Raw genomic sequence first — 20,899 nt, 5'->3', positions numbered from 1 at the left:
TCTCAGCATATTGAGCTGGATCACCCCCATAAGGCATTCCCCCAGAAAAAAAAAAGAAGAGCAAAACCCTTGGCCTTGATAGTAGACCAGGGTGTCAAAAAAAAAGAACTCATTTTACTGTCCTCGGAAGGATTGAAGGCTGAGTCAACCTTCAGCTAGCTACCTGAATCATGCTTATCTATTCATTTTAAATAAAGGTACAACCTCTGTAATTTTTAATTCCAACAACAAACCAGGCCAGCAAATGGAAAATAAAATTACAGCAGGCTGTATTCTGGCTATTGTGCCAAGACAGTTTGTTATATTGTATGAAAAATGTACATTTTTCTATCTTTCAGTTGTGGTAGAAGAGCAGGAAAGAATAATTGCACCAATTCCACCAGGTAATTCTTGTTTGCACGTCACAACTTTTAAGTTTTAATTTCATTACCAAAAACTCAGCAGATGTGTATAATAAGTAATGCAGCCAAGAACAGTTGTGTGTCCCCTGACCAGTCACATATCTGTGCTCTGTGGCTAATCGTCTCCTCTTGGCCTCATGCCATTTCACTAAACACCAAGAACATGCAGCTGCGTCCCTTCCTCTCCGGCCTCATGTCCATGGGCAAAATAGGATTTTAAATCCGCAGCGGATCACCCGCATGCGGATCCGCACCCCATAGGGATGCAATGACCACCCGCGGGTAGATAAATACCCGCGGATGGTCAATAAAAGTGATTTAAAAAAAAAAATGGAGCATGAAAAAATCCGGAACATGCTCCATTTTCATGCGGGTCTCTCACAGGGACGGCTCCCGCAGGCTTCTATTGAAGCCTATGGAAGCCGTCTGGATCCGCGGGAGACCTAAAATAAGAATAACTTACCCGCAGCGGACCGGGCAGATCTTCTCTTCTTCCCGGCTGGATCTTCTTGCTTCGGCCCGGCGGGTGTGCCCGGCGCATGCGCGCGGCACGCTGCCGGCGTGCCGAATACATCCGCCGGCGGAAGAAAGAAGATCCGGCCGTGAAGAAGAGAAGACCTTCCCGGTCCGCTGCGGGTAAGTTAATTCTTATTAATTCTTAACTGTTTTACACTAGTCATATTTTTTGAACACGTAGGTTAACTTCATACAGGTGAGTACAATATCGAGCCATGAATCCTGGCCAGATAACGCACTTGCTGGCATGCGATATTCCCGTGGTTGTGATACGTTTTTATATCAAAACCACTTTGCATCACTTTAGGGAAGTAGCTGTCAACCATGGCGAAGGATCGCACTGTTTCTCCCATTGCTTTCAATGGGGGAACCTTGCATCGCACCGCATGCACACAGCACATGGTGCGATGCCACTGCAGGTCCCATTGCAGGCAGGGAAGGAAAAGCCCTCAGATAGTTTCCATTTGCAGTTATTATCATCTAACTATGTGTACACATGCACAGATTCATATCAAATTACATATATATAAGAAAATCATTGTTTCTGAACCTGAAAAGGTAAAAGCGGAAGAAAAATTGGGTTTGGCGGCAGGGTTGGCAACTGTCAAGAGATTCTTGGATAGATCGTAAAAATAGGGGACTTTTTTCTAGTGTCTATAAAAAAATATTAGTTACATCCATGAATTTTTTGAGTCTGGTGGTACTTTTGCAGGTTATTATGAAAGTTAATAAATGCTGGTAATTAAATCACATCAGTAGCTCAATCGGAGGGCTCAGTCACACGGGCGTTTTTACATGCGTTTATTTGCGCATAAAAAAATTTGCCCTGTGTGCTTTAAAAAAAAAAGCTTGACCACGTCCATTGCCACCCATATGCTCTATCTTTTGTCCGCATGTTAATTTTATGCGCATGTAAAATTCGCACATGTGACTGCTGCCATTGGAAAGCATTGGTTCTATATAGTGTTATATTTTTTAACCCGCAAATAATTGGCCCGTGTGACTGAGCCCTGAGGCTAATTCCACACGGGCGATTGCAATTGTGCCGTGAGAAAATCGTGGAAAAATCGTATCTTAAGTCACTGCGATTTGTTAGCATCAGCGATTAGAGATGAGCGAGCACCAAAATGCTTGGTGCTCGTTACTGGAGTTGAACTTCCCGCGATGCTCGAGGGTTCGTTTCGAGTAACGAACCCCATTGAAGTCAATGGGCGACTCGAGCATTTTTGTATATCGCCGATACTCGCTAAGGTTTTCATTTGTGAAAATCTGGGAAATTCAAGAAAGTGATGGGACCGACACAGAAACGGATAGGGCAGGCGAGGGGCTACATGTTGGGCTGCATCTCAAGTTCCCAGGTCCCACTATTAAGCCACAATAGCGGCAAGAGTGCCCCCCCAACAATTTTTACTTCTGAAAAACCCTCATTAGCAAGGCATACCTTAGCTAAGCACCACACTATCTCCAACAAAGCACAATCACTGCCTGCATGATTACATGCGGGTTACATGCTGCCCAACCCCCCCACACGACCCAGTGTCCACAGCGCACACCAAAGTGTCCCTGCGCAGCCTTCAGCTGCCCTCATGCCACACGCTGGCCTCATAGCCACACCACCCTCATGTCTATTTATAAGTGTGTCTGCCATGAGGAGGAACCGGAGACACACACTGCAGAGGGTTGGCAGGGCCAGGCAGCGACCCTCTTTAAAAGGGGCGGGGCGATAGCCCACAATGCTGTTAAGAAGCAATGAGAACTCCAATCCTGTGCCACCTCCGTCAGGAGCTGCAAACGTGGGCATAGCAATGGGGAATCCATGTGCCACACAGTATTCATTCTGTCAAGGTGTCGCATAGCTCAATCCACACTGCAAGGGGAAAGCCGTCAGCGCTCTGCCCCCTACCCAAGTCAGTCAGTGCCTTTGTGCCAGACAGGTCAAACACCGCAATGGGAACTAAGTTTGCACCAACAGCATAGGTGGGTCCTAGGAAACCCAAGACATGAACAAAAAATTGATCTGAGCGGCCAAACATGGCAGACTTGCACCGCGCCCACGGCATAGGCCTCGGCCCACAAATTCAGCAATCCTAGGCTGGAAGCGGACTTTCACTGCACCCAGGACATAGGCCTCTGCACAAACCCTCAGCAATCGCGTGCCTACAGCGGACTCCAATGCTAGCGTAGCTGTGCACGTCTCATTAGCGCTGTATTGCTCCTGTAGTTTGTCCCAATACAGTGCCCCGGATAGTAGAGCTAATGTCAGATTAAATACAGGTGGGCTTCGGCCCACACTGCATGCCCCAGTCAGACCGGGGTTCCTTATAAGTAGACACAGGCAGGTACAACTCCGTGTGGACCGACAGCATGGGTGGGTCCTAGGAAGCCACCGGCGGTACATAAATAAATCCCATTGCATTACCCAGCACGGCTGAGGTAACGTCAGATTAAACGCAGGTGGTCTTCGGCCCACACTGCATGCCCCAGTCAGAATGGGTTTTTTTTATAAGTAGACACAGGCAGGTACAACTCCCTAATGTGAAGTCCGTGTGGACCCAAAGCATGGGTGGCTCCCTGGAACCCACCGGCGGTACATAAACAAATCCCATTGCAGTGCCCAGCACAGCTGAGGTAACGTCAGATTAAATGCAGGTGGGCTTCGGCCCACACTGCATGCCCCTGTCTGACCGGGGTTTTTAATACATAGACACTGGCAGGTACAAATCCGTAATGTGAAGTCCCTGTGGACCCACAGCATGGGTGGCTCCCTGGAACCCATCGGCGGTACATAAATGTATCTCATTGCAGTGCCCTGCTCAGCAGAGCTAATGTCAGATACAATACAGGTGGGCTTCGGCCCACAGTGCATGCCCCAGTCAGACTGGTAATATGTACCTTAACAGTAACCGCGTTGGTGGGAATCTGGTCGCGACTGCGGAGCTAGTAGTGCGGTTTTATTTAGTTGGTTTTCGGAATGTGGCCATGATTAAGTGTGCCGTGGCGGGGGGATGGTGGGGGGCTCTCTTGTTGTGTCGTTAAAGGTGAAATTCTTGGACTGCCACCAAACGGACCAATGCAAAGGTATTTGCCAAGAATGTTTTCATGGTTGGAGGAGGAGGGGGATGTTTTTGAGGCACTACGTGTCCTCTCCACGTGTCCGTGGTTATATGCACCTTAACAGTAACCGCGTTGGTGGGAAATGGCCTCGGCGCCATCATGTCTTTGCGAAGCCTCCGTTTCCACACCCCAGTGACATAGCATTAACAGCGGTATAGGCAGAGCCCAGAATTAGTAACATTTCAGCGGTAGCATTAGGGACAGGCCCCAGTAACATATCACTAGCAGCAGTATAGGGGGAGCACAGTATTAGTTCCATTTCAGTAGTAGTAGCAGTCAAGACAGGCCCCAGTAACATATCACTAGCAGCAGTATAGGGGGAGCACAGTATTAGTTCCATTTCAGTAGTAGCAGTCAAGACAGGCCCCAGTAACAAATCACTAGCAGCAGTATAGGGGGAGCACAGTATTAGTTCCATTTCAGTAGTAGCAGTCTGGACACGCCCCAGTAACATATCACTAGCAGCAGTATAGGGGGAGCACAGTATTAGTTCCATTTCAGTAGTAGTAGCAGTCAAGACAGGCCCCAGTAACATATCACTAGCAGCAGTATAGGGGGAGCACAGTATTGGTTCCATTTCAGTAGTAGTAGCAGTCAAGACAGGCCCCAGTAACAATTCCGAAACAGTAGTATAGGGGGAGCACAGTCTTAGTTCCATTTCAGTAGTAGTAGCAGTCTGGACAGGCCCCAGTAACATATCACTAGCAGCAGTATAGGAGGAGCACAGTATTAGTTCCATTTCAGTAGTAGTAGCAGTCAAGACAGGCTCCAGTATCGTATCACTAGCAGCAGTATAGGGGGAGCACAGTATTAGTTCCATTTCAGTAGTAGTAGCAGTCAAGACAGGCCCCAGTAACATATCACTAGCAGCAGTATAGGAGGAGCACAGTATTAGTTCCATTTCAGTAGTAGTAGCAATCTGGACAGGCCCCAGTAACATATCACTAGCAGCAGTATAGGGGAGCACAGTATTAGTTTCATTTCAATAGTAGTAGCAGTCTGGACAGGCCCCAGTAACATATCACTAGCATCAGTATAGGGGGAGCACAGTATTAGTTCCATTTCAGTAGTAGAAGCAGTCTGGACAGGCCCCAGTAACATATCACTAGCAGCAGTATAGGGGGAGCACAGTATTAGTTCCATTTCAGTAGTAGTAACAGTCAAGACAGGCCCCAGTAACAATTCCGAAGCAGCAGTATAGGGGGAGCACAGTCTTAGTTCCATTTCAGTAGTAGTAGCAGTCTGGACAGGCCCCAGTAACATATCACTAGCAGCAGTATAGGGGGAGCACAGTATTAGTTCCATTTCAGAAGTAGTAGCAGTCAAGACAGGCCACAGTAACATTCCTATTGCAGCAGTTTAGGGAGATAACAATCTCTTTCACATTTCAGTAGTTGCAGTACAGACAAGGCCACAGTTACATTTATGTAGCAAAAGTGTAGGCCAACCCCACACACCTTGCTGTACCATGAGTGCAGGCGAAGCCCATAAAAATTACTAGGATTACACTGTAGGCGATGGCCCAAAAAAATTGGTGTACCAACAGTACTAATGTACCTCAGAAAAATTGCCCATGCCCAACCAAGAAGGCAGGTGAAACCCATTAATCGCTTTGGTTACTGTGGCTTAATTTGTAACTAGGCCTGGAGGCAGCCCAGTTAAAATAAAAATTGGTTCAGGTGCAAGTTTCAACGCTTTAATGAGAATTTAAACGTAAAAACATTGTTTACAAAAGTTATATGACTGAGCCTTGTGGGCCTAAGAAAAATTGCCCGTTTGGCGTGATTACGTGAGGTTTCAGGAGGAGGAGCAGGAGGAGGAGGATGAATATAATACACAGATTGATGAAGCTAAAAGGTCCCCGTTTTTTATGGTGATAGAGAACAATGCTTCCATCCGCGGGTGCAGCCTACGTATTGTTTAGGCACTGTCAGTTGGCAGGCGGGTATGCTTATCCATGATGATTCTCCCAGCCGCACTAAACACCCTCTCTGACAAGACGCTAGCCGCAGGACAAGCAAGCACCTCCAGGGCATACAGCGCGAGTTCAGGCCACGTGTCCAGCTTCGACACCCAGTAGTTGTAGGGGGCAGAGGCGTCACGGAGGATGGTCGTGCGATCGGCTACGTACTCCCTCACCATCCTTTTACAGTGCTCCCGCCGACTCAGCCTTGACTGGGGAGCGGTGACACAGTCTTGCTGGGGAGCCATAAAGCTGGCAAAGGCCTTGGAGAGTGTTCGCCTGCCTGCGCTGTACATGCTGCCTGATCTCCGCGCCTCCCCTGCTACCTGGCCCTCGGAACTGCGCCTTCTGCCACGAGCGCTGTCGGATGGAAATTTTACCATCAGTTTGTCCACCAGAGTCCTGTGGTATAGCATCACTCTCGAACCCCTTTCCTCTTCGGGTATGAGAGTGGAAAGGTTCTCCTTATAGCGTGGGTCGAGCAGTGTGTACACCCAGTAATCCGTAGTGGCCGGAATGCGTGTAACGCGAGGGTCACGAGAAAGGCATCCTAACATGAAGTCCGCCATGTCTGCCAAGGTACCTGTACGCAACACATGGCTGTCCTCACTAGCAAGATCACTTTCAGGATCCTCCTCCTCAGGCCATACACGCTGAAAGGATGACAGTCAAGCAGCATGGGTACCCTCAGCAGTGGGCCAAGCTGTCTCTTCCCCCTCCTCCTCATGCTCCTCCCCCTCCTCCTCCTCCAAAACGCACTGAGATATAGACATGAGGGTGCTCTGACAATCCAGCGACATACTGTCTTCCCCCGGCTCCGTTTCCGAGTGCAAAGCGTCTGCCTTTATGCTTTGCAGGGAACTTCTCAAGGGGCATAGCAGAGGAATGGTGATGCTAATGATTGCAGCATCGCCGCTCACCATCTGGGTAGACTCCTCAAAGTTTCCAAGGACCTGGCAGATGGCTGCCAACCAGGCCCACTCTTCTGTAAAGAATTGAGGAGGCTGATTCCCACTAAGCCATCCATGTTGGAGTTGGTATTCCACTATAGCTCTACGCTGCTCATAGAGCCTGGCCAACATGTGGAGCGTAGAGTTCCACCGTGTGGGCACGTCGCATAGCAGTCGGTGCACTGGGAGATTAAACCGATGTTGCAGGGTCCGGAGGGTGGCAGCGTCCGTGTTGGACTTGCGGAAATGTGCGCTGACCCAGCGCACCTTTCCGAGCAGGTCTGACAAACGTGGGTAGCTTTTCAGAAACCGCTGAACCACCAAATTAAAGATGTGGGCCAGGCATGGGACGTGCGTGAGGCTGCCGAGCTGCAGAGCCGCCACCAGGTTACAGCCGTTGTCACACACGACCATGCCCGGTTGGAGGCTCAGCAGCGCAAGCCAGCGGTCGGTCTGCTCTGTCAGACCCTGCAGCAGTTCGTGGGCCGTGTGCCTCTTCTCTCCTAAGCTGAGTAGTTTCAGCATGGCCTGCTGACGCTTGCCCACCGCTGTGCTGCCACGCCGCGCGACACCGACTGCTGGCGACATGCTGCTGCTGACACATCTTGATTGCGAGACAGAGGTTGCGTAGGAGGAGGAGGAGGAGGAGGAGGGTGGTTTAGTGGAGGAAGCATACACCACCGCAGATACCAGCACCGAGCTGGGGCCCGCAATTCTGGGGGTGGGTAGGACGTGAGCGGTCCCAGGCTCTGACTCGGTCCCAGCCTCCACTAAATTCACCCAATGTGCCGTCAGGGAGATATAGTGGCCCTGCCCGCCTGTGCTTGTCCATGTGTCCGTTGTTAAGTGGACCTTGCCAGTAACCGCGTTGGTGAGGGCGCGTACAATGTTGCGGGAGATGTGGTCCTGCAGGGCTGGGACAGCACATCGGGAAAAGTAGTGGCGACTGGGAACCAAGTAGCGCGGGGCCGCCGCCGCCATCATGTTTTTGAAAGCCTCCGTTTCCACAAGCCTATACGGCAGCATCTCCAGGCTGATCAATTTGGCTATGTGCACGTTTAACGCTTGAGCGTGCGGGTGCGTGGCGGCGTACTTGCGCTCAAACAGTTGCGCTAGCGACAGCTGGACGCTGCGCTGAGAGACCGAGGATGGGGCCGAGGACAGCGGAGGTGAGGGTGTGGGTGCAGGCTGGGAGACGGTCGTGCCTGTGTCCTGAGAGGGGGTGTTGGATCTCAGTGGCAGGTTGGGGCACAGGGGAAGAGGCAGTGGGGCAAACTGGAGGCGCTGAACGGCCTTCGTCCCACCTTGTGGGGTGCTTGGCCATCATATGCCTGCGCATGCTGGTGGTGGTGAGGCTGATGGTGGTGGCTCCCCGGTTGATCTTGGCGCGACAAACCTTGCATACCACAGTTCGTCGGTCGTCTGCACTCAGTGAAAAACTGCCACACCTTTGAGCACCTCGGCCTCTGCAGGGTGGCATGGCATTAGGGGGCGCTTTGGGAAACAGTTGGTGGATTATTCGGTCTGGCCCTGCCTCTACCCCTGGCCACCGCACTTCCTCTTCCAACCTGCCCTGCTGCTGCACTTGCCTCCCCCTCTGAAGACCTGTCCTCAGTAGGCTTAGCAAACCAGGTGGGGTCAGTCACCTCATCGTCCAGCTGCTCTTCCTCCGAATCCTCTGTGCGCTCCTCCCTTGGACTTACTGCCCTTACTACTACCTCACTGATAGACAACTGTGTCTCATCGTCATCGTCCTCCTCACCCACTGAAAGCTCTTGAGACAGTTGCCGGAAGTCCCCAGCCTCATCCCCCGGACCCCGGGAACTTTCCAAAGGTTGGGCATCGGTCACGATAAACTCCTCCGGTGGGAGAGGAACCCTTGCTGCCCAATCTGGGCAGGGGCCCGAGAACAGTTCCTGGGAGTCTGCCTGCTCCTCAGAATGTGTCATTTTCATGGAGTGAAGAGGCTGGGAGGAAGGAGCAGCAGTCAGAGGATTCAGAGTTGCAGTTGTGGACGGCGTAAACTGAAGACGGTCACAGGCAGCCCAAATATTGTATTTTTTCCCAATTTTGGGGAAAAAGCCCCCTGCCTATATAGCCAGTATACCTCTTTCCCTGTACCACTGTCCCTGCCTCACCAGTACTGCCCCTATAGTGAGTAAAATGACTGCAGACTGAGGACGCTATGGTCTGCACGCCCGATATACAAAAAAAAAAAAAAATTTGCTAAACTGCTAAAAGCAGCCTCAACAGTACTGCATACGGTCAGATGTGGCCCTAAGAAGGACCGTTGGGGTTCTTGAAGACGAAGAATAACAGCCTAACACTCTCCCTATAGCAGCTACAGCAAGACGGCACTTTCCCTAATGTCTCTCAGCGTGCATCTGTGGCGAGCCGCAGGCGGGCCCAGTTTATATACTCGGGTGGCACCTGATCTCCCCAGCCACTCACTGCAGGGGGGTGGAATAGGGCTGGAACTTCACAGGAGGAAGTTGTAATGCCTTCCCTGTGTTACTATTGGCCAGAAAACGGCGCAAAATTTTCTGGGAATGAAAGTGACTCGAACACCTCGTGGTGCTCGTCTCGAGTAACGAGCATCTCGAGTACCCTAATTCTCGAACGAGTATCTAGCTCGGACGAGTACGCTCGCTCATCTCTATCAGCGAAGCTTTTTCTTGAGAATAATCTCGCATGGCATTGTTGCCACCCGTGGTTAAATCGCTAGATTTTTTTAGCGCAAAAGTCAATAGGTCTTTGTAATGTTAAACTCCCATTGCATCGCAACGTGCATTTGTAGTGTTGCAATGGGATAAAAAGAAACCTCCATAGGAATACATGGGACATTAAAAAAAATCACACAACATAGAAAGATAGAGTAAGTCATGATTTTTTATCCTCTTCAACATCGCATCAGCGAAAACATGGCAGATGGAAATGCAACCATTGTAAATCATTGCTTTCATAATTCTGCATTTTTACTGACTATCACAGGAGGTGAAAATTGTGCGATTTTCTCGCCTGTGTACAACTACTCTTAGGTGGATCTATGAAAAATTCAGGTTAGCAACACTGTTTGCCAGTAGCAATAGCTACTTTATATGCAGCTAGCATTCATTTTTTTTTCAATGTAAGGGCTTAGCCACACAGGCGCCGATGCGCCTGTGTGACTGAGCCCTTACTGCAGGAAGAAGACGGCCGTACTTCAAGACGGACGACTCCCTGCAGCGTTGAAGAAAAAACACATGACCAGCAATAAAGCCGGTCACATGTTCTTTCTTCCGGCGCTGCAGAGAGACGTCCATCCTGAAGTGCGTCCGACTTCTACCTGCAGTAACATGGGCGCCAATGCACCCGTGTGACTAAGCCCTAAAGAAGAAAGGAATTTAAGATTTTGAAGAATATATAATTATTATATACAGTATGCTTTTAATAGTAAGTCCCTCTTGATTGGCTGCCCCTATCCTATTTAGGTATATACAGCTGATGACTGTTGCTAGGTAAAATCTCTATTCAGCTGCAACAATTGACTAAGAGGACAGCTCCTCTCTAGTGTGATTACTGACTGCAACAATATTACTGTCACAGATCTAGACATACTACTTTTGTTTTACCGCTTCACTGCCAGAAGTTTATACCCAACTCCCGTGGGAATTCGAGTTCTGTAACTTGCAGAGTAAACACAAAGTGAAACAAGTAGTTTTTGCATTCTTTTAAGAATTTTTAATAAGTCCGATTTTACAATGTTGTTCTTTAATAGAATTTATTTTTTAATGGAAAAATAAATTGCTAGGTCCTCTTTACCGGTCCCTGACAAGCAGGATTTTGTGATGAGTGTCTTAGATACATATTAAGGTATTTTAATGCATATTTAGTTTTGTGTCTTCATGTGGAGAGCAAGCACTTATTAGTACTTGTTTATTTCTGTCACTTGGCAACCTCACATAGAGTTATAACTTGAAGCTCTTGAGCCCCAAAACAGGGACTCAAACCTTCTACGTGCCATTTTATAATATTGCTATTTTTCTTCTGTGCTAAATGGCACATGGGTTACTGTGTGACTTCTACCTCTGTATCTCCTATTCCCGCATTACTAAATTAGGATGGGATACCACATTGTATAAACTGCCTGAAGCCAAAACTTTGCTCATCAGCAGCTAATGTCCAGAAGATTTTGCTGGTAAAAGGGCAGTATTCCTGGCAAAACATTTTTGGCCGTTGGTTGCAAGAGGTGGTGGGTTTTTGGACACATGCCATTTATTCAGTGTTGGACCCTACCCTGAGTGTATTTTGTACCTAACACCCATCAGTATTGTTTTATCTATTCATTACCAAAATTGGGTTTCAATCCTTGGCAATCATTCCTGTACCATTTTGTGTCTATTTGAATGCTGGGATGCTTATTTGGCATATGTTTGATGAACTTGGTAAAAAAAAATGAGTGAAACTTCTCACATCCCTCTTCCTTTCTTATTGACTAATAGAACTTAACAGACACAAGTAATGTTTGCTATTTTTGGAAACTTTGTTCAGTGAATTATTCAGCTCTCTGCAAAATAATTAACCTCAAGTTCTATAAGCTTCTATAAACTCCCGATAAATGTAAACGTTGCTTGAAACCCTGAGGCAGCCAAACAATATATGGCTGTGATTTTTAATTAATGTTTTACAAACTGCAATGTATATATTAATAATTCATTTAATGTTAACAGCAGACATTCATTAAAAATAGATATTTTACATTTTTTTTAAATGTTAATACTATATATATATATATATATATATATATATATTTCTCAAAAACAAATACAGGTACAGTGGTGCCTTGGGTTAAGAGTTCAATTCGTTCTGTGACAGAGCTCTTAACGCAAAACACTCGTAAGTCAAATCAATTTTTCCCATTGAAATGAATAGAAAAGCCATTAATCCGTCCCAGATCGGGAAGCTCTCCACTGATTTCAGGGGGGAATTCCCCCATTGAAAGCAATAGGACGCCGGCACCCCCACATTGATTTTCGGGGAAGGGCTTTAAATATAAGCCCTACCCTGAAAATCATCCCTAGCTGTAGTAAAAAAAAATTAAAAAATATATACTCACCTGTCTGCCGGGGCTCAGGTGCATCTAGTTGCTGCTTGTTCTTCCTGCACTGCTTTGAAGCTTTTCAGCAGGCGGGGATTAAAAATGCAAGGAGAACATGCGGCGGCTAGACACGCCTAAGGGCGCCCACCCACTGGCGTTTGCGATTTTCGTGCGTGAAAAACGCCGCGTTTTCACGGCGTTTTTCCCGCGTTTTTCCCACGTTTTTCGAAGCGTTTTTTGCCGCGTTTTCGCGGCTTTTCCATTAATTTCCATTGACTTTCATGGGTGCATTAGGAGAAAAATAAGGACACATATGCAACTGACAGTTCCTATGTTAAAAAACGCAACGCAAAACGCCAGTGGACAGGAGTACATTCAATTCTAATTGCTCTGCAGGAAAAACGCAAAACGCAAAGAAAAAAAAACGCCAGTGGGTGGGCGCCCTAAACCCCGGCAGCGGCGAACAGGTGAATATATATTATTTACTACAGATAGGGATAATTTTAAGGGAAGGGCTTATATTTAAAGCCCTTCTCTGAAAATCCCCGCAGGGGTTGCTGGCAAGCCATTGTTTTCAATGGGGGCCACCGGCAGCAGCAGTGGTCCCATTGAGAGCAAGGCTTGTAACCCAAGTTTTTGCTCTTAAATCAGAGCAAAATGTCAGGAGAGAGCCCGCTCTCAAGTCAAAAAGCTTGTAAGCTGAGGCACTCTTAACCTAAGGTATCACTGTATTTGCTGCTCCTATTCTGCTGGCTAATCTCTTTTTCTGGGGTTTTCTAATTACCTTTGGATGGATACTGTTTCAGTGTTTAATTAGATTAAAACTTTGAAGATTATAATTTGATAATTGTGAGCAGCGTGCCATCTTTAGAGCAACCTAGTTTAGTCACTGGAGATCAATCATTGATAGACATTGATAAGAAGTGCATTTGACAATCAAGAATATTGATATTAGACAAGGAGATATTGCAAAATATTGGAATATAAGCATACTATCAGGCAGGCAGATGTGGATCCGTCTTGCCACACACAGATTTTACCTTGTTCTGTCACTGGAGGCAGTACTTTGAAAGCCCCATTTTTTTACCCTTGAACCCTCCAAGTGGGATTTGGTCTTCGCTGTGGGGTCCCCAAGCGATTACTCACAGAAATAGTCTTGAGGTCAGAACTAGAGTACAACAACTTACTGGGGCTTTGTTGCAAGGATAGAAACTAATTGCTTAAGCACCTACTCTTGGGTATGAATACCTAATATAGCAAATACTTGGAGTAGATTGGTGGGGGACAAGTATTGGGGCGCATGCTGGCCCTTTAAGTCTAGGGCTGGCACACCCAAGTCCTGTGGGCATATACTAGGGACTAGGCTGAGGAGAGGATATGGAATGCAGCGAATGGATGACAGTGATGCCCAATTGCAGCCCCAGCAGCAGGTAAGCAAAGTGAGCTGTAGAGGCACACCATGATACATATCCATGACACAATGCTCTTAAACTGAACTTGGAGATTCCATTTTTTCAAAAAAGGAAATGTTTCACGAACCCTATTAACAGATTCAAAATAGAATTTAATATACAAATTACAGTTATCTACTGCCTGCAGGTCCTCCTCGCCTGTTTCTGGATCACTTTGCTGTCTCGTTCCCCCACTTCCTCTCCTGCAAAATCCCAAACTTCATCCTAGGAGACTTTAACATCCCCACCATTGACCCCATTTCCTCATCTGCCTCTCAGCTTCTATGGCTCACCTCCTCCCTTGGTCTCTCACAAGTCACAGCCTCTCCGACTTCACCAACTTCTTTCTCCCACTCTCAGACCACAACCTCCTCTTTTTCTCTGTCAAGCTCCCTAGCATCTCTCCACACCTGCCTACCTATCATACATACAGGAACCATCAGGCTGTTCACACCCAAAACTTTCTAAGTCCCTACAGTCTTCTCTGTCCCCTATCTCTCTCCTCTCCTATCCCAACCTGGCTGCCGCACATTACAACACCCTTCTCAAACATGCCATGGATGGAGTGGCACCCCCAGTGTCCGAAGCCATCCGATGCAGATCGCGGCAACCCTGGCTCATGCCTCAAACACACTTCATCCTGCTCTAGGTGTGCTGAACGGCTGTGGAGAAAGTCTCAAAAGTCCGCAGACTTTCTCCACTTCAAATTCATGCCCAGAACCTACAGCCTAGCCCTCCACCATGCAAAACAAGTCTACTTCACCTCTCTCATCTCCTCATTATCTCAAACAACTCTTGCCACTTTTCACTCCCTTCTCAGCCCAAAAGAGCAGCCCCCAGTCACGGATCTCAGTGTTGAAGAACTAGCTGCCTACTTCAAAAAGAAAATCGACAAAATCCGGCAGGAAATCAACTCCCAATCCCAGATTAGCCCTGACCCTAGTCTCATCAGTACTGCATCTAGCTCCTGCTCATTGTCTGTTTCCTCTCCTTGCCCCAACACTTGTGCTAGCGACCCTCTCCCCTCGCACCTCGTTCAGTCCCTCTCCCAATGGTTATCTCCTAGCTCACCACTATATTCAATCTGTCTCTGACTCCTGGCATCTTCCCCTCCTAATTTAAATACGCCATCATATCCCCACTGCTAAAGAAACTGATGCTGCCAACTACTGACCCATCTCAAATCTCCCCTTCATCTCCAAACTATTAGAACGCCTCGTTTACTTCAGCCTTATAAGCTATCTGTCAGAAAACTCTTTTCTTGACCCCCTACAGTCCGTATTCCGCCCTGTACACTCGACAGAAACCACCCTGACTGAAGTGTCAAATGATTTCCTGAAGGCTAAATCAAGGAGTGACTACTCCCTACTAATTCTCTTTGATCTCTCCACAGCGTTTGATACTGTTGACCACAAACTCCTCCTCAGTATGTTTCACTCCATTGGATTAAAGGGCACTACTCCATCCTGGTTCCCCTCCTACCTATCTGACCGCTCTTCAGCATGTCCTTTGCTGGCTCCATCTCCCCCCTCTTCACATTACTGTTAGTGTGCCCCAGGGCTTGGTCCTCAGCCCCCTCCTCTTCTCCATCGACACAGCCTCTATTGGACAAACCTTCTGGAGATTTGGTATTTAGTACCATCTCTATGCTGACGACACCCACTTATACACCTCTTCACGTGACATCACAGCAACATTCCTCCAAAACGCCACCGACTGTCTCTAACACTATGTTCTCTCTCTTCCTAAAACTGAACCTCTCAAAAACTGACCTACTGGTGTCTCTACTCTCTACTAACCAACCTCATCCTGACATCTCCATCTCAGTGTGTGGCACCACCATAACTCCCAGACAGCATGGCCACTGCTTTGGGGATATATTCAGCTCCAATATCTCTTTTACACCCTATATCCAATCTCTGGCTCGAACATGTCAGCTGCACCTCAAGAACATTGCTAGAATCCCCCCTTTTCTCACCGCGGACATGCTAAAAACCCTCACTGTTACCCTCATCCACTCTCGGCTTCATTATTGCAACTTGCTGCTGATCAGCCTTCCCCTGCACCAGACTCTCCCCTCTCCAATCCATTCTGATTGTGGCAGCCAGGCTCATCTTCCTGTCCAGCTGATCCTCAGATGCTTCTACGCTGTGCCAGTCACTGCACTGGCTGCCTGTCAAATACAGAATTAAATTTAAACTCACCACCCTCATCCACAAAGCCTTCCACAGCACCGCGCCGCCCTACATTGCTTCCCTCATTTCAATCCACCACCCAACCCGTGCCCTCCGCTCTGCTAAAAAAATCAGTGCCCCTTTAATTTGAACCTCTGATTCCCGTCTGCTAGACTTCTCCAGAGTAGCACCAGTCCTCTGGAATGCACTACCCAAAACTATCTGGGCAATCCCTGACACAGACAACTTCAGGCTTGCTCTAAAAATGCATACCATATCCCCTAAACCAAACCCTCTTTATTCCGTCTGATACTATTGTCTATGTGTATAGCACCCCTCACTCTCCATCTTGCCATACATCTCCTGCCCCTTTACCTTCTGTATCACCCCACTAGTTGTAATATATAAACTCGTTGGAGCAGAACCCTCACCCTACTGTTTCCATCAATTGATTACTTCATGTAACCGTGGTTTTGTTTTATTCCCCCTGTCTTGTAAGCGCTGCGGAATATGTTGGTGCTACATAAATAAAGATTATTATTATCTAAATTAAAGAATTTTCCTTGTTCTGATATAGTTGAAATCAGACTATAGCAAGATCAAACTCTATGTTTGAAAAGATACACTGTTTATCTCTGCGATAGAGCAAAAAATAATACCCTAAACACAACAGAAAGTATAATATTCAGATACACACCTACAACATGCCATGAATAAGAGCTATTGCTCAAGACATGTAGGTTATTTTAGAGCCATGTATGGTTTTCACTCCTGCTGTCTTGAATAAAAGAGATTTTTCCTGTAATTCTTGACGTGCTGGACTTTTTTCAAGTATATATAATTAAAAATAAAATAACAATCCACTTTATTTTTCTGTATCTACAAAATGAAGACAAAGCATGTTCTGATCTGTGCATCATATATCATCCAGTATCCTGGATAATGTGCAATGAAAAAAGTGGATAATAAGTATAGAGTTTTATAAATATAGTATATTACCAGTAAATCTCCTCTAGCCTGGACAAGGGTCTCCCCATCATGTCCCTGGTAGTCTTTTATCTAAGGTAATAAATCTATTTCTGCATGCATTGCTATAGCAGCAGCAATAAAATATAGTTTTACTGGGAGAGAAAGCTGAAATACCCAGGGGAAAAATATTTCAGAAAGATATTCCTGACTGCAGAGCTCATTCAATTCAATTGTTTTTCTATAAAATTCTATACACTTCATCCTTCTTTCCTTCTTATTTCTTTTGTTTTATTTTTCCCATTGGTATGTTTATGACGCTAGTCTCTACAGTATACTTAGGAGCAGATACTGTTGCTTTTGAGAGATGTAAAACTTGAACAATGACGATAATTAACATGAAGAACTACATATTGTTCTACACATTATTCTGTGATAGTATGAAAACATTTGGAATGCCGAATAAATCAGCCAAGGACATCATTACCATTTGTTCTGACAAACCAAAATTGACATGTTAAAGGGAATGTATCATCAGGAAATGACATTATTTAAATCAGTTTTTAAAACACTACAGTATGTGGTGGTGTTTTGCTTTAATTTGCTGTCCGTATGCAGTATAGACTATGTATATACGTAATGGCTCATGCACATGGCAGGGTCTGTTCAGGCACCATTTCTTATGTCAGATTCATACAGAATTGAATAGAAATGCCTTCACATAATACCAGAGGCTTATGGAGGGTGTAGTAGAGAGCTCATTAATTTCTATAGACACCCTCTTAGGACTCTGTACAAAAAAAGTCATATTTAGTGATAAGCAATTAGTGAAATAATAGGCTTATGTTGGTATCGGACTGATTTCATGAAAATAATCATGAATCGGGATAGTCACTAATTTGCCCTCCAAAAGGTCCCCAATTCAGCCCAAACTCCTCAAATTGCATGGGAACACAACCACACATCTGGGGAACACTGTGTTCTTCCCCAAAAAATGATAAAACTAGTAAACAATGGTGTGGGTGTCACTGAAAACAAAAGATAAAAACAAATTGCAACAAGGAAGACAACAGTTGTGGTACATGTAAAAGTAATGTCATAGATTTCGCAAGGTCACATTCTACAAGGTGAACAAGCATGGGCCTACTCCTCCTCCAAAGAAAAGCAATAGAGTTAGCAAAAATTACGCCAAGGCAGACAGCAGGTGTGGTACTTCTTTTATAAGCAATGTCATCAATTTGGCAAGGGACAAATGCTATCAGGTTAACAGAATAGCCAATCACAGGCCTTATCCAAGGAAAAGCTGTAGAGGTACAGCTGTATCTTGTGCTATTAAAAATTGTCATTTTGAGTGGATGAGGAGAACAGCAGCAGCACCCTGAATGCCCAGTGGGGTCTTTGATATAAATCTATGCTCAGTCATATGTGAGTACAAATTGCCAGTCTGCTAACTAATGAGTGGAATGTGCCATGGGGGTGCAGAAGTCAGGGGAATTCCATGCCTGGTTCATATTAACAAACATCAGGTGATGTACACTGTCTGTGGACAGGTTGATGAGTCTGCCAGTTATCACACCCCCAGCTGTGACTGTCAGTCTTATCCTGTGCTGATGCTGCTGGCTGCAATAGGCTGAACAATCTATGCCACCCACCTGTTAGGCTTACCCTGCCATTGGTAGTGGTGTTGCTGTGGCAGCTTCTTGCTCATCTGCTATGACTTGCAGAGCTGCAATCCATTGGGATACATCCCTGTGGCCATGGGGAAATACTCTGCTCTGCTTTGTTTTCTGAAATGCTCTGTCCAATGTCTCTGGACCTTTATTATCCAATTCCTCCTTCTTCATCCTCCTGCTTTTCCTTCTCCATACGTCTCCCATGGGTGGAGAAACTTGTTATGGAAAACACTCTCCTTTCTTGCTCAAAGCAATCATGCCTGAGGTGGTTTGAGTTTGGTTAAGAATGATTTGTCTACTATATGTTCTCAATGGGGTCGGCGCTGCTGCCGCCGGCCCCATTGAGCGCATATAGAGAAGAGAACAGTAATCGCAGATCGCAGATAGGTGCGATCTGCGATTTCTGTTCTATAATTTATCGGACGAGCGGATAAAAAGCGCTCATGTGTCCGATACCATTGCAAAGCAATGGTTTTAAAAAATCGCCGGACGCATGCGCATGCGCAAATCGCGCAGAAAAACGCCCGTCTGGGTGCCCAGAGCTGGTCACAGAATTCCAGATGAGGTCTGGCTAAAGCGAGGTCTACTAATTAATAGACAGCCCAAAAATGTTGAAAACTCTGTATACACTCTATAGCAATGTGGAGTGAAAACTGCAAGGAACAGAAGTATGTTAGCAGCATAAAGAGCAATCCTCTCCTCCATAGCACAGTGACATAAACTCGAATACCAGAATGTGTCAATATATGCCCTATGCCCCTGCTCCACACAAACATCTCTGCCATATGGTTTTAACCTGTATTTTAGCCATTGGATTAGCATTTACTAATTTCACAGTGCCCAAGAAAGATTACCCAAAACTCATCATGGACAGTTAAATGGCCATAATCAAAGCTAGCTCCAACCATGGCCAAATTGTCAACTACTATGAGTTGTTAGAGATAGCTGTTAGCTGCTGGATATGAAGCGAACTTAGCCCACTCCAAACCTTCCCTTGCAACTTATGATGAATAAATCCATAATTTATCATTAAGGAGTAACTAAGTTTGCAAATTTGTTTATTTTCAGAACCTGAAAAAGAAGAGGAGAAGCTGACAGTAATCACACAAAAAGGTATCGTTTTTGTTAAATATTGTTAACGTTAATACTATTTCTTTTATTACAGAAAGTAACATATATGTGTATTATTTTATCTTGAAGTGAATGTCTACCTTTGAATGTCCTTTTGTTTAGTTTTTTTTCTGCTAATTGATCCAAAATTCTTTGCAGTTCAATTCCTTAATATATCTTTATAAGAGTTTTTACTCTGTTAATTTAAAAACATCTGAGTTGCCTCCAGCAACAACTAGGATATTTCGGTAGTTACTGCATACGGTTCTACTATTGAATTCAATGTATAGGCAGATCACAGTAAGCTCCCTCTAGTGGTGGCTTTAAGCAACCGGAATTTTATTATTTAACTTTGTTTAAGAATGGAACTCTGTTTTAAAAAAAAAATCAGAGCACTGAATGCTATTTATAAATGAATTAGCACATAATTCTTGGCTTAAAACCTATGTAGTGCTAAAAAGTTGACATATATAGTAAGGAATTTCTCATAAAATGCATACTACTGCTCTACTGAATGAAGAGATTCAGATGATTTGTCAGTAAGGATATTACATTATATAAACACTGAAGAGCTTTAAATCAAATATATAACTTGTAGTTTTTAAAAAGAAAGCCTGTATCACTCTGCATCAGAGAAAGAAAAGTAATGTCTCATTTACTGAGAAATATACTTCTACTGACTGAACAAGGTTACTCCATTTCAGCCCTTAGCAGATAAGGAGGCTACGTAAGCATTTCCTGAGCAAGTTATCAGGGCATTCAGAAATGCATCCGTGGCAGGATAGGTTTCATTTATTATACAGCAGTAGAGCAACGGTCATAAGATCTTTAGCTTCAACAAGCAGTTTTAACATAATAAGTGACAGGAGGTGAAAAAGTAAAATTCATGTATAGCAGAAAACCTTTCCACCTTTGGACATTTTATGAGATGCCAGAGATATTCTTTCAAACAAATAATAAAGGTATGTTTAAGGGTCTGTGTTCTAATATTTTCCTTCATTCAACTCACTGTTACTGAGCTTTATAACTAATGTTATATTATTATTACTAGTAGAGATGAGCGAACGTACTCGTCCGAGCTTGATATTCGTGCGAATATTAGGGTGTTCGGGATGCTCGTTACTCGTAACGAGTACCACGCGGTGTTCTGGTTACTTTCAGTTTCCTCTCTGAGACGTTAGCGCGCTTTTCTGGCCAATTGAAAGACAGGGAAGGCATTACAACTTCCCCCTGTGACGTTCAAGCCCTATACCACCCCCCTGCAGTGAGTGGCTGGGGAGATCAGGTGTCACCCGAGTATAAAAGTCGGCCCCTCCCGCGGCTCGCCACAGATGCCTTGTGAGTTAGCTGAGGGAAAGTACTATCGTGCTGGTGCTGCTGTAGGGAGAGCGTTAGGAGTCAGTGTAGGCTTCAAGAACCCCAAAGGTCCTTCTTAGGGCCACATCTACCTGTGTGCAGGCTGCTGCTAGCAGTGGTTTTTTTTTCTTTTTTCTCAAAATCGGCA

At 45.7% G+C, this 20,899-nt stretch overlaps 1 protein-coding gene across 26 annotated transcripts in view; it reads left to right on the top strand.

Moving 5' to 3' along the window:
• The window catches only part of TRDN (triadin), a 630,780-nt gene that overhangs the window by 384,942 nt on the left and 224,939 nt on the right, over positions 1-20,899 (top strand). For all 26 annotated transcript variants that reach the window (XR_010793132.1, XM_066606567.1, XM_066606610.1 and 23 more), the window contains 2 exons: positions 339-383; positions 19,354-19,398. Coding sequence is in view for 25 of the 26 variants with exons in the window: in XM_066606567.1 (XP_066462664.1) it covers positions 339-383; positions 19,354-19,398 (90 nt within the window). In the remaining variant the exon portion in view is untranslated. The remainder of the gene's footprint in view (positions 1-338; positions 384-19,353; positions 19,399-20,899) is intronic.

This window comes from Eleutherodactylus coqui, chromosome 1 (assembly GCF_035609145.1).
Source record: "Eleutherodactylus coqui strain aEleCoq1 chromosome 1, aEleCoq1.hap1, whole genome shotgun sequence".
Taxonomy (NCBI): domain Eukaryota; kingdom Metazoa; phylum Chordata; class Amphibia; order Anura; family Eleutherodactylidae; genus Eleutherodactylus; species Eleutherodactylus coqui.
Note: the sequence above shows the minus strand (reverse complement) of the source record. Positions and strands in the feature narration are given on the sequence as shown.